Source organism: Triticum aestivum, chromosome 6D (assembly GCF_018294505.1).
Source record: "Triticum aestivum cultivar Chinese Spring chromosome 6D, IWGSC CS RefSeq v2.1, whole genome shotgun sequence".
Classification (NCBI taxonomy): domain Eukaryota; kingdom Viridiplantae; phylum Streptophyta; class Magnoliopsida; order Poales; family Poaceae; genus Triticum; species Triticum aestivum.
Genome location: NC_057811.1, coordinates 146591170 through 146605792, shown reverse-complemented (window position 1 = coordinate 146605792; position 14623 = coordinate 146591170). Strand labels below are relative to the sequence as shown.

The 14623-nt window shown below is 43.9% G+C and overlaps 1 protein-coding gene across 1 annotated transcript; it reads right to left on the bottom strand.

Annotated features, from left to right (window-relative positions):
- Positions 1–6777: 6777 nt before the first annotated feature.
- LOC123144188 (uncharacterized) lies at positions 6778–9282 on the bottom strand. The gene is made up of 4 exons (XM_044563237.1): positions 8153–9282; positions 7603–7673; positions 7266–7500; positions 6778–7177 (listed from the first exon to the last, which is right to left on the bottom strand). The coding sequence occupies exons 1-4, from the start codon at positions 8321–8323 to the stop codon at positions 6968–6970; spliced, it is 687 nt and encodes a 228-aa protein (XP_044419172.1). The 5' UTR covers positions 8324–9282; the 3' UTR covers positions 6778–6967.
- Positions 9283–14623: the final 5341 nt, after the last annotated feature.

Sequence of the window (14623 nt, the reverse complement as noted above, 5' to 3'; positions counted from 1 at the left end):
ATCAATTTCATCTTTTGACCGGATCAATTAAGCAAACGATGACTCAAACACTTATAATAAAAAGAGGTACGGGTATGAGGTCTTAATGCTCACAACCATGTATTTTTGTTGGGACCAGATATGATCTTAATTTGTGCGCCGGAAGTTACCCATTGATATGTACTTGTTATGAACCCTGCATCAAGAATCCTGATCGGCACGAGTCCTGCATCAAGAATCAGTGTCCTACCACATGCCCTACCTGTCGCACGGGGTTGCCTCGATAATTAAGATAATAATAATCAAAAGGATCGTTATGGTTGACTAGAGGGGGTGAATAGGCAACTGCCAATTTTTAGCTTTTCTTAACAAATTAGGTTAAGCAACAAAAGGTTGTCTAGATATGCAACTAGGTGAACAACCTATATGATACTAGCAACAACCACAACACAAGCAAGCAAACGATACCACACAATACAAGCTTGCACAAAGTAAGGGTAAGAGATAACCACAAGTGGAGCCGGTGAAGACGAGGATGTGTTACCGAAGTTCCTTACCTTGAGGGGGGGTATGTCTCCGTTGAAGAGGTGTGGAGGCACAATGCTCCCCAAGAAGCCACTAGGGACACCGTATTCTCCTCACGCCCTCGCACAACGCAAGATGTCGTGATTCCACTAGTGGTGCCCTTGAAGATGGCAACCGAACCTTTACAAACAAGGTTGGGGCAACTCCACAACTTAATTGGAGGCTCCCAACACCACCACGAAGCTTCACCACAATGGATTGTGGCTCCAAGGTGACCTCTTCCGTCTAGGGTGCTCAAACACCCAAGAGTAACAAGATCCGCAAGGGATTCGTGGGGAGAGTCAAATTAATATCTCTTGGTGGAAGTGTAGATCGGGGGCCCTCTCAACCAAACCCTAGAAAATCAACAAGATTGGTTGGTTAGGGAGAGAGATCGGGCGAGAATGGAGCTTTGAGCAACAATGGAGTTTGGGGAAGAAAGAGGTAAGTATTCTTGGGGAAGAGGAACCCCTATATATAGTGAGGACAAATCCAATCGTTTTTCTGTCCACGTCCCGCACACAAGCGGTAGTACCGCTCTAGGAGCGATACTACCGCCCGGGCGGTACTTCCAGACCTAAGTGCACTGGTAGAGAGCCACGAGATGGTAGTGCCGCCGGAGCGGTACTACCGCTCGCCCTAGCGGTACTACCGCTGTCCTATTGCCATCCTACCGTCGCTCAGTGGAAAACCTGTCCAGAAGGCCATGAGTAAGCGATAGTGGAAGCGGTAGTACCGCACGCAATTGGTACTAACGCTCCACTTCTGCTTAAGTTCGTGAGCTACAGGGAGATCAGCGGAGATGGGCGGTAGTAGAGACGGAAGTACCGCAAGCGGTACTGCTACTCTACTTCCGCTCAACTGCCGTTGAGCGCGAAGAAGCAACAGAACACAAAGAATAAGCGGCAGTGGCCGCGAAACTGGATCAGCGGCAGTACCGCACAAGCGGTACTCCCGCTGCCTCGGGACAGGTTATCAGAAGCACATAGATGAACTCCAAAGGTACGGGAATAGAAGTGGGTGCAAATGAAGATGAGTAAGTGATGATTCCACCCAAACCTTTCCGATGCGGACCCCTCTTGATAGTACGGTTTTCTTACGACTCAAGTCCACCGAAAAAGAAAGGCGGGGAAAGTAAATGTCTTCACTCTATAACTCCGAGGGGCTCAAATCGTCTTGTGCCATAGAATATCTGAAATGCTCAATGCACACGATTATTCCGCAAATGCATTATCATCAATCACCAAAACCACTAAGGGAGAAATATACCCTAACAATAATAATCGGACAAGAGTTTTGGGCATTTATGATTACACCTCACGAATCCCCAAGGATTAGATCCGTGTTACTATACTAAACCCTTATGTCACTGGTGTTCAGAATAGCACTTCATGTTCTCCCTGCACTTAGCCTCACCGTTGCTCGATCTCCATGATCCTGGGTACCTGGAGGGATGAAGATCGCGGACAAGACAAAAGACATCTTCGGAACAATTTTATTTCACACATACGGGATGTTAATTCAAAGCACTTCCATTGATCCCCACAACAAATACAGAGGGTGGCAAGGCCTATGCCTCAACCCATAACTTACCAAACTACTCACACGTGGAGATTAGATCGCAAGAACAAAACATTGAAGAACACATCTTGAAGATTGATTGATTGCAAATATGTCTAGCAATGGCTACTTTGTACGATGCATGATTACAAGTATGAGCTAGAGGGAGTTGTACTATGGTGGTGATGGAGGCTATGGAGATGGAAATGGTGGCCGCTAGGGTCAATGAAAGGGTATGACGATTGTTCTATTCTGGCTTCGTTCGACGCATCTCTGTTGACATTTCTATGGGGTCCCCTTTATATAAGTTATTCAGGTGGACTAGCTTCCTCGGAATTTATGCCATACGACCGCTCATACGGGTGCTCGCTGTCGTATGGAACGCCGTCTTTTGTGTTGTTTCTTCTGTTGCACCTCCTGGTGATTCCTTCTTTCTTCATTTCCAATTGTTTACATGTTCATACATGATTCCTTCCCTTTTTAGCCCATTTCCTATGGAAACATATCAAAGATAGGATTTGTGGATTATTTTGCATTCATTAGTCATTAGTAGCAATATCGGACCGAATATCTCGGTTTTAATGAAATACTACCTCTGTTCCTAAATAGAAGTTGAAAGGATCGAGAAGAGGTGTCTGGAGGGGGGTGATTAGACCCTCAACAAGGAAAAGTAGCAGTTTTTAAGTTCTTCAAGTTAAGGTGGAATTTTAGCACAAGTTTAAACATTCAAAATACATTTCAAGCAAGATTAGCAAGAGTATATGAGCAGCGAAAATTAAAGCATGCAACTTGCAAGAAAGTACAGGGATGGGATTGGAGTGTGCAAACGCAATTGGAGACACGGAGATTTTTGGCGTGGTTCCGATAGGTGGTGCTATCGTACATCCACGTTGATGGAGACTGCAACCCACGAAGGGTAATGGTTGCATGAATCCACGGAGGGCTCCACCCACGAAGGATCCACGAAGAAGCAACCTTGTCTATCCCACCATGGCCATCGCCCACGAAGGACTTGCCTCACTTGGGTAGATCTTCACGAAGTAGGTGATCTCCTTGCCCTTACAAACTCCTTGGTTCAACTCCACAATTTTGACGGAGGCTCCCAAGTGACACCTAACCAATCTAGGAGACACCACTCTCCAAAAGGTAATAGATGGTGTGTTGATGATGAACTCCTTGCTCTTGTGCTTCAAATGATAGTCTCCCCAACACTCAACTCTCTCTCACAGATTTGGATTTGGTGGAAAGATGATTTGAGTGGAAAGCAACTTGGGGAATGCTAGAGATCAAGATTCTTGTGGTTGGATTGAAATATCTTGGTCTCAACACATGAGTAGGTGGTTCTCTCTCAGAAAATGAATGCTGGAAGTGTAGGCACGTTCTGATGGCTCTCTCCACGAATGGAGGATGGGTGGAGGGGTATATATAGCCTCCACACAAAATCTAGCCGTTACACACAATTTACCAAACTCAGTGGGACCGAATACTCAAACTCGGTCAGACCGATTTAGTTCAAAATGTGAACGTTAGAGTTTTCGATGGGACCGATATGATCAACTCGGTGGGACCGATGTGCTAGGGTTAGGGTAAAACCTCAACTCGGTTTGACCGATTACACAAACTCGGTGAGACCGATTTTGGTAATAAGCAAAACAGAGAGTTGGTCAAGCAAACTCGGTGGGACCGATTGCATATCTCGGTGAGACCAAAATAGTTGCAGCAGGAAACAGAGAGTTTGCAAGCCCATCTCGGTGAGACCGAACTGATTAGGGTTTCTGGCAGTGGCTATGTCAAGTGAACCCGGTGGCGCCGGTTAGATCAAATCGGTGGGGCCGAGTTTGACTTTATGTTTGGGACATATGTGGAAATGAGAAAGTGGTTGAGGGCTTTGGAGCATATCACTAAGCACTTTGAGAAAGCGGGCCATTAAGCAACACCTCATCCCCTTTTAATAGTATTGGCTTTCCTATGGACTCAATGTGATCTTGGATCATTAAAATGAAAAAGTAGAGTCTTGAGCTTTTGCCAATCCTGTCCTTAGCTTCTCGAAGGGGTTTCACATCCTATTGTCCACGCCACTCCACTGTTGAACTCATCTGAAATATACTAGATAAAAGTATTAGTCCAACAAGAGATATGTTGACATTAATTACCAAAATCACCCAGGGAGCACTTGTGCTTTCAGAAGTCTTTTTAGAGATTCTACTACGGACTACATACTAAGCAAAATGAGTGAATCTACACTCTAAAGTATGTCTATATACATCCGTATGCAGTCCCTAGTGAAATCTCTAAAAGGACTTATATTTAGGAACGGAGGGAGTATCTCAGTTTAAACTAAGGGTGAATGAGTGTAAAAATATCACTCGTCAACTTTCCCAAGCTTAAACTTATCGCCCTCGAGCAACATAGAGAGAAATCCGAATCATAAGGAACTCAGTTGTTTAAACCAAAATAACGAAAAGGTTTTGGTTCACTTATGATCGGTACGCCTAGATAGCCATCCGCTTCTTGACCTGAAAGCTTAGTGCAGCTATAGCGGTGGCATGGTTATTGTGTAGTGTTAGTGAAGCAAAGATAATCAACACAAAGTATTTTGATCTCCTAGACAAAACAGCTTTGCAACACTCAACTCTATTTATTCTAGACAACACTTGCTTGTCAGGAATGCACGGAAGAGTTTTCTTCGATGGAGCCATGAAAAACTTAAGTTAGGGAGTGAAAGGCATGTAGAAAAACATGATGCTAGAGTGCTCATAAATATGCCCACAATTATCTAATCCTCAAGGCTCTTAAGCACTTCATTTCAATCATTATTTGCTGAAACTTTGGTTGTCACATGAAAGGATTATGCCAAGTAAGTGATCATGCATAGAGTTTCGCTGTGGCTTAATTTTTGGGAACTATGGACCTTTCATATTTGTATCTTTCGAGCTCTTTTGATCAGTCCCCTTTGTTTACCACATACACACTCATTCAAGAGAAAGCCGAATAATATTCGTTTGTAGTGTTGCTACTACGTATGATAACAAACTCATAGCCGAAATCCGAGTTGTTGCTGTGGTGGATCGTTCATTGGCTAGCGGAGTCCTCAGCATAACATCAAGAAAGGTGACAAAGCCACATTTACACACGTACACGTGCATAGAGTAGCAGGGCCATAGCACCAGCGAGTAGCAGGGATGGAGACGTCGGGTTTGGGTGTGGTTTTAGGTAGGGCCAGATGTCGGAGTCCTACAACGGTCCAGACTCTCGCAAAGCCCTCCTAGTTTGCTTCTGGTTGGTCCACGGACTGATGCGAGATAGCGTTAGAAGTTTTGCTAATCTTCGCGGTCCAAACATAGACGTTTGTAGGCGATATGAGGGTCCGCTTTTGAGATGCCCTAGGGCCTACGGTATCACGCGTTATGTAAGATACATTAGTAAATTTATTTGTTTACTAAGAGCATGGTTAATACAGCCAACTGCTGGCTATATGATGTTGTTATATCATCTATAGCCATCATTTATAGTCACCCATACAATAAGGTAAGCATGGTTAATAGTATAGCTAACTGCTGGCTATATGATGTTGCCATGTCATATATAGCCATCACTTATAGTCACTTATATAACAAGGTTAGCTATAAGGTTGGCTATAAGAGTACTACTTTTTTCACCTTTTTTCTATCTCTTTCTTCATATTTATTGCATTTGTCTAGGAGTGCGGATATAGCTAGATTCTTGCATGAGAGCTCACTCCATCATTTTTCTATGTCTCTCTCCTCCACATAGACAAAAGTATCATGTAAGCATGCTATAAGCCCATTAGTGTATTTGCTCTTAGCTATAAGGTGGACTATAAGATTATTAGTACTTTTTCTCATCTTCTCTCTATCTCTTTTCTCATATTTATTGCATTTGCACGAGAGCCCACTTTCCTTATTTTTTTCATGCATGTCTTCCACATAAGCAAAATTGTCATATAAGGAGGCTACAAGCCTATGCAAGAGCCGACTTCCCTTACTTTTTTATGTCTCTCTTCCACATAAGAGCATGGTTAATAATATAGCCAACTATTGGTTATAAGAAAGTGTCATGTTATATATAACTAATCTGATAGCCAATATGTATAATAATTAGCTATAAGTATGTGCTATTTTATTAATACATGACCCATCTTTCACTCTCACATAATATCTAAGAGCACATGCAGTTGGCTCTTGCATGAGAGCCTGTGACTGTACTTTATTGTACTTGCTCTAAGCAAAATTGTGACTGTACTTTATTGTACTTGCTCTAAGCAAAATTGTCATGTAAGCGGGCTATAAGCCTGCTATTATACTTGCTCCAGTGCTTGCAAATAACAGCTTGTTTACTTCACATTATTTCCTCATTTCCAGGTTACCAAATATATTTGTTTACTTACTACTACTGGTATCTAAACTAGAGTTAACATTGCAACCAATGTTACAAGTAGCACGCATCATGTAGAAAATAACTGTAGGGGCGTGCCTACAGTTTTCAGTTCAGAAAAAGAAAGCAAGGTCGCCGTTGAGATCTTAATGAGAATCCTGGATCTTATCCTCCCTTCTTCGCCGGAAATGAGCTTGATTTATATGAAATTAATGAGACCTTTCTACCAGACGACTACCGCAAGACACATCCAGATTATGCCCAGGAAGAACGACAAAATTTCATCAACTATGTCATCTTCTTTCTCAGATCGAACTTATGGTTCATTTTATCCACATCCACTGATGATGCACCACGAAGCAACTACACATCCACTGATGACTCGAAGGAGGGATTCTTTTACAGCTCGAGGACCAGAGATGAGGCATGACTCCTGCTAAAACCACACTTGACATTGTAATCCAGCAACCTATACTCTAAGAGCCAACTGATCCTGCCATGAGATCTTCCTCTTCCCGGCGGCGCGCGCCGCCGCAGAGTTCCGGGCATCCCAGAACGCCGGCATTTTCGAGTCACTAGGACCGGCGACAACATTGCCCTCTAACAGGTACCTGTTCACCTTGTCCGCCCTAACAGTCTCCTGGTAACCATGAAATTCTTCCGTCTCCTCGGAGGAACTCTGAAAGAGCAAAACACATTCAGATAAGTTCAGATGGCATATCTAAACAGCAATGGCACTAGCAAGCTGACATTTCCAAAACCGTTACCAGCTCACAAGCCTCGTTGAGGTCAATAACCGGAGACGACCGCGGAACCTGATGCTGCCTTTGCTGCTGCGCGGGCTGATGACCTTTGCTTGAACTCCCAACAGCCTGAACGGGCCGGTGGTGATCAACCCACACCGCGGTCCGGGAAGTAGGCGCCATTGCCGGGTTCTTCAATCTATAAACAGCAGTCTGAGATGGATTTTCTGACATAGATTTGTACCTTCTTCGCAAAAACCTGCAATATCATAGGGTTCAAATGAGAACATGGTGTTCATCATCGGAGCGCGTTGATTGCCAATAAGAAAATTTAACGAAGAGTTAAGCATTTGGTGATTACTTGACTTCAGCCGAAAGCCTTTGCTTTTTCAGCTTCTCCAAATGCAATCTGTTCTTCTTTGCGGCAGTTTCCTGATGAGGTCAACAAAAGCAAATCATCAGACACCAACGGCCTGAGTGTTGTTCGCACATGATAACCCAACAGATTAACAAATCAAGAAGGCAATTTGCTGAAAATCCGTTCAGGCCAAGTAATGCACGATCCTTTGCTAAAAGGATCATGAATGGAGTGAAAAATGGACTAGTACGCCTCAATCAAATCTTGAACATATGCTCTGATGAGGCGAAAAGATCAAACTTGGAACCTCGAATTTAACCCCGAAGGTTGAGTTTAACCCTAAGAACGCCAGATCCAAAATAAACACCCCAAGAAACAAAAGGCAGAATAACTCCTGGGGAAAAGGGGGAAACAGTAAAACCACAAAGATCAGATCAAACACAAGGCGAAGAACAAGAAAACAAGTTTGACATCGACACAAGAAAACCCCCAAACCTGAGATCAGATCGTGGATCAAAATCAAAGAAACAGTAAACGAAGCCGGCGCGCCCACCTTGAGGAGCTCCTTGTAGTCCTGGAGGAGGCTCTGGTACCTCTGGCTCGCCCTGAACGCCTCTCCCCCGTCGCCGCGGACGGGCCGGGGCGCTCGAGGCAGCGGCCGAGGAGGCGTCGCAGCCGCCGCCGCCGCCGGCTGGGCCAGGACCACCTTGTGAGCCCTCTTCATCGCCGCCTCACCTCACCACGGTTGGGAACAAGAAGAAGCCCGGCGGATCGTGGAGAGACGGGGGAGAAAGCGAGAGGGGACGGGACCGAGGGAGGGAGGGGGGAAGGAAGGAGATAATACTAATAAAGGTTGGAAGGGGAAGCAGGGGAGGTGTGGGTGGAAGTTTCTTGCGCCTGCTCCGTCCGCCCTCTCTCTCTCTCTCTCTTCCCGCGCCGTGTGAAGGGAAGGGAGGGAGCGGAGGGGACTGCTCTGACCCATGAGTGAGATGGTGGTGCCGAAAACCCAAAAAGGCCCATGGTGACTGAGGCTGGATGAGAACAGGGGGAGGGAGGGAAGGCGAGGAGGCCAGCGCGCACGCAATGAACACCAACAAGGCAACAACTCTTTTCTCTCTCTAGGCAGACTCGGCTCGGCTCTAGTGGGCGGTGGTAGAGGGGGAGGTGGTGGGTGGTAATGGCATATGGAGTGGACGGGAGTAGTGGGGCGCTGTCTCTCCTTTCCCTCGCTCGCTTGCCGCCCGGCCTCAGCGAACCAGTCGGTCGTCTCTCGTGTCATTGGTGGCGAGGAGGCTACTAGAGCGAGCGACTGGGGGAGGGAGACAAAGGAAAGGGGAGTGTGAATGTGACGATGCAGACCGGCCCCGTACCTCCTCCCCTTGCCGTGTTTCTCCCTCTAGAAATGCCATGGCCACATATCCCAGCCCTGGGAAAAAGCAGGTATCGGGGGGTGTGGGTGGACGTCAGGACATGGACGCCGGCTTGTCTCTCTCCCCTCTCCACCTCTCCAATTCTCCATGGATGGCTGGGATCCCTTCTTTATTTCCCGGCAGCCTGTCCTCTGGAGAGAGAAAGCCGCGACCCACAAATTGTGGGTGGGTGTGCGTGATGGTAGTTGCGACATGGCTGCTGCCGCTGCTGCCCCGCACGCATTGATACAGGATGATGGGTGCGGTGGGGCTCGGTGGGTGGGCAATGGCGTTTGACATTGCAGCTCTGCCAAATAAATATTGATGCTGCTGCTAGGCTGGGGAATGACGGAACTGTCCTCAAATCCGAATCTTGCCGAATCAGATGCTGAAAAACAGCCAATTCACATTCTAGGCTGCCCAAGATCACAAAATATTACCTCCGTCCAAGTTTATTGGTCCCTTTAGTATTTTTTGCAATTTTTGACCGTGAAAAACCGATAACTTTTGTGTAGCGCGTGAAAAAGGCAAAATTCGGTGTTAAAAAGGGTTTTTCATGAGACATTCTTTTGTCTTTTTACACAAGCCACAAATGCTGGTTTTTCATGAAACTTGCCGTGTGCATATAGAATATCGGGATTTTTTTCAATTTTTTTGACATTTTGACTTTTTTCGATGACAGGAGCATATTCTCCCATGTGCCAAAGTGAATTTTCGGTTAGAGCATCTACAACCACACTGAGCAAATCCGACCCCCTAAACGTATGCTGGCGCGACCGGACGCTCCCGCGGACAGCATCGACCGGCTCCTCATTTTTCCTCGCGGACAACCGCGCTCTCTATATGTCAATGCTCATATTCATGCAAATCCATGCACCTCTATCATGTAGAACAAATTCATCAACAATTCAACAATTCAATGAAAATTCAACAATTCATTACATGTCAAAATAAAATATACGAATTCATACATAAATATGCGATACACAAATGAATCAAACGCCTCCATTGTTGCACTCGTTGATAATCTTCTTCATGTTGATCACCACTTCTTGCCTTCCTCATCCAAAAGGCTAGTGTCCTGCAACATGATCCTCGACTCTTTCGTTGTCTCTCAAGTCTCAACTTCTCCCTCTCGAGCTCAATCCCTTGCAACGTCGTCATACGTCCATTTTGCATCATGTTTTTCTATTGTAATTTACATTGTTTTAAAGTTATATTTCACTTTTAGGTGTCATTCCAATGTCTTTTCTCTCTTAAATTGCAGGTTCTAACACAAGAGGGCGATTGCCGACAGTTGGAATTCGGGGCCAGAAAAGAGCTACAACAGAGATAGCTATTTTAGGACAGTTTCTTATGGCTTCTTTCATTCTATCCCACACAAGCGCTAGTGGCTCACGTTCTTCCAGCTTGAAACTTGCAAACTGAGAACGAAGATGCATAATTTTTGCAGGTGGACAAAACTTAAATAAAAAATTATTGCGACAATCAACCCAAGAAGTTATATTGCCTCTAGGTAGAGCTAGAAGCCATCCTTTTGCTTTTCCTCTCAGAGAGAAAGGAAATAGACGCAATTTCAAAGCATCAGGGTCTAATCCTTAATGTGTGTCATGTTGCACAGTTCTGTAAAATTATGCAAGTGCATACCGACATCTTGAGAAGCAGAGCCTCCAAATTGATCATGTCAAACCATGGAAACTAAGTTAGGTTTGATCTCATACTCCGCGGCTGCAACCTCGGGTTGTCTTATGGGTTCATGCATGAAGTTATTGCTGGGAGTAGAAAAACTTCCAAGATTACGAGCCATGGTAATCTTTTGGGGGGTTTTCAACTAACAAGACTTGCAACGAAAGTAAAACTTAAAATAAAACAGAAAACTAAAACTAAACTTTAACAAAAGCTCTAAACAAAAGGACTAGGAACACTAAACTACTCCTCGGCAACGGTACCAGAAAAAGGGCTTGATACCTCCTTTTAGTGATCCCGCGAAGGAACAGAAAGCATCCCGCACCTGTTTTCCTACAGATGACCCCGGGTTATCGAACCCACGAGAGGGAGGCTCCCTTGAAGCGATGGTCTCTAGCAAGCTTTTGTTAAAGGATCAATTCCAGCTTTTGACCGGATCAATCAAGCAAATGATGATTCAAACACTAGTAATAAAAATAGGTACAAGTATGAGGTCTTAATGCTTACGATCATGTATTTGTGTTGGGACCAAATATGATCTTGTTTTGTGCACTAGAAGTCAGCCATTGAGATATGCCTGTTACGAACTGAAGTGGGGGTTGTGTCCAAATAACATTTTGACCGGCAGAGTCCTGTATCACGAATCAGTTGTCCTTGTCCTACCGCAAGCCCACTTGGTTGCTTTGATCTTCCTTGTACTGAGCGCCTGAATTTCTTCCTTGCTTTCACAGTTGGTGAAGATGATCCCTTGAGTGAAAACTTGCTGTGGTGGTGCGGCGGATGAACACAAAGCACCGCGCACGCGAGTGGACCTCCTCGTAGACAACTACAAAAAAAATAGTCCGATGCAATTAAACAATATTGATCCTACGGTAGTAACAATATCATACTCCTCTAAAAACATCAACGAATCCAAGCCAAACTCGAATTTTGATCAAAAGTATGAAGTTCCCAGACATGACAATGCTAGGCATATAGAACGTGGATTCGCGGAAAATAAATTGGGGATCGGAGGAGAAACGTACCTTAGATCAATCACACGGAAGGATTTGACTAAAATCGAGCGAGTAGAGGGATCATGCAAAGTTTTGCTAGGGTTTGAAGAGGTTTGGAAGAAGAAGGAGAAGAAGAAGAATAAGAAGAAGAAGGAGAAGAAGAAGAAGAAGAAGCGCTTGTATGAAAGGTCGTTGTTCGCATGATGGCTCACCTGCGTCTGTGCATACCTCATACGACAGCTGAAATGGGTGGCAGTGGAACGCCGTCGCATGCTCTGGTTGTTTTCTTATTTTGGTCGAGGATGTCAAACGATAGCTCATATGAGCGCGTGCGCTCGCATGGAACACCGTCATTCATCATGTCGCCTCTTGTTGTTTTCTGCTGGAACCGCCAGGAGGTCATGCGACCGCCGAAACGACCACCGTGGTCACCCCTTTTGATATGTTTCTTCCGAAACTTCTATTTTTCCTCTTTCTCCTATGGAGTTAGTTCCAACACAATACATAGGCATATTTCCAAGCATCCAAACGCCAATACAACATATAATTAACTTGCACATAGCATAGCCTTCATTAGAACAACTCTTGCAAACTTACTTCTTTATCTCGAACTTCAATCACTCATTTATTGAAACAAAAGTAAAAACTTACTTGTCTACTTTATTTGCGTGGGTTGCCTCCTACGAAGCTCTTGTTTTTGGACGGTTAGCTCGACCGTAGTGGTGATCAAGGTGGTGCAAACACACCGAGACCGTAGCTTCTTGCATTCACAATGATGCCTTCTCCGGTGTAGCTCTACCTTTTCTTTTTCCTAGGGAAATATATTACAAAAGGATATTTAGCTGGTAAATCAAATCTAACATTCCCCTCAAACACATTTATCACAGCTTTGATAGTCCTTAGAAAAGGTCGACCAAGAATTATTGGAGCAACAGGATCTTCAGGCATATCAACTATCACAAGATCAATCATGACAGGGCAATCATTTATTTGAACTATAACTCCATGCTCAATTCCTACTGCCTGAGTAAAAGTAGAATTTGCCATATTCAATCTAATCTCAGTAGTAACATAAGAACCTAGATTGAGAGTATCATAAACAGACTTAGGGATAGTAGAAACACTAGCCCCCAGATTACATAAAGCATTGAACTTATTCGAACCATTCTTAATCTCTATAGTAGGCTCAAAAGCATCTTCTTGCTTGGCCGGTAACTTACTGTAAATATTCTTTCTTTCATCATCAAGTTCACGTACCTTGGTTGCAACTTGCTCAACAAAGACATCATATGCCTCGTTATGAGATGCTCAGGTAGTGCCTACTTCATTGATATCATCTTTACGAAGTCTAAAACGGTATAATTATATTCTGGCACATGGCTTGTGTCAATCTCTTCGGTCTTCTCTTCGTTGCTTCTTACCATCTTGACATTTTCAAGCGGGTTAGATTCCGGTTTAACAGCAAACTTAGCTAGGATTAATGTCTCGTTCTCTGCAATTTTAGCCACATGTGCCTCTATATTCTCGGATCTTCCCTCAAGCATATGCACATCATTTGTTAGTCCAATAATCTTACTAGTCAATTGATTAAGCAAGTTATCATGATTCTTCAAAATATTTTTGAAGTTCTCATTTTGCTCAGCGACTACTATGAAACTTTTAAGAGTTTCTTCAAGAGTATTTCTATTCCTGCTACTAGCTCCATTAAAATTATTTGATGCTCCTCCATTATTAGGATAAGGTAATCTAGTAGCATATCCATTATTTTTCCAATTGGGTTTATAGCTATTGCGGGCAATAAAAATCACATCACTATTTCTTCATTAGTGATGCCATTCACGTTTACCTATTCTTTACCTTTCATAATGAAGATGAATTCATCTAGCTTAGCTGTCAACTCCGCATTGTTTTCTGCAATAGCATTCACTCTCTTGGTGGTAGTTCTTTCAACATGCCATTGGGCATGGTTTTCCTGCATATCATCAAGTAGTTTCTTGACTTTCCCATGACCGTTCCTCCTGCAGCTGTATCAAACATAGTTTTAGACATGTGATTTGATGGAAATATGCCCTAGAGGCAATAATAAAGTTGTTATTATTATATTTGCTTATTCATGATAAAGGTTTATTATTCAGGGTAGAATTGTATTGACTGGAAACTTAAATACATGTGTGGATACATAAACAAATACCTTGTCCCTAGTGAGCCTCTACTAGACTAGCTCGTTGATCAGAGATGGTTAAGGTTTCCTAACCATAGACATGAGTTGTCATTTGATAACGGGATCACATCATTAGGATAATGATGTGATGGACAAGACCCAACCGTTAGCATAGCATATGATCGTTCAGTTTATTTCCACTCCTTTCTTAATGTCAAATAAATGTTTCTTCGACCATGAGATCATGCAACTCCCAGACTCCGGAGGAATGCCTTGTGTGCCATCAAACGTCACAACATAACTGGTGATCATAAAGGTGCTCTAGAGGTATCTCCGAAGGTGTTTGTTGGGTTGGCATGGATCGAGACTGGGATTTGTCACTCCGTGTGACGGAGAGCTATTTCTAGGCCCTCTAGGTAATACAGCATCACAAGAAGCTTGCAAGCAAAGTGACTAAGGAGTTAATTATAGGATGATGCATTATGGAACGAGTAAAGAGACATGCCAGTAACGAGATTGAACAGGTATGGAGATACCGATGATCGAATCTCGGGCAAGTAAATACCGACGGACAAAAGGAACTACGTATGTTGTCATAAAGGTTTGACCGATAAAGATCTTCGTAGAATATGTAGGAACCAGTATAGGCATCCAAGTCCCGCTATTAGCTATTTACCGGAGAAGCGTCTCGGTCATGTCTACATCATTCTCGAACCCGTAGGGTCCGCACGCTTAACGTTCATTGACGATATAGTATTATATGAGTTATGTAT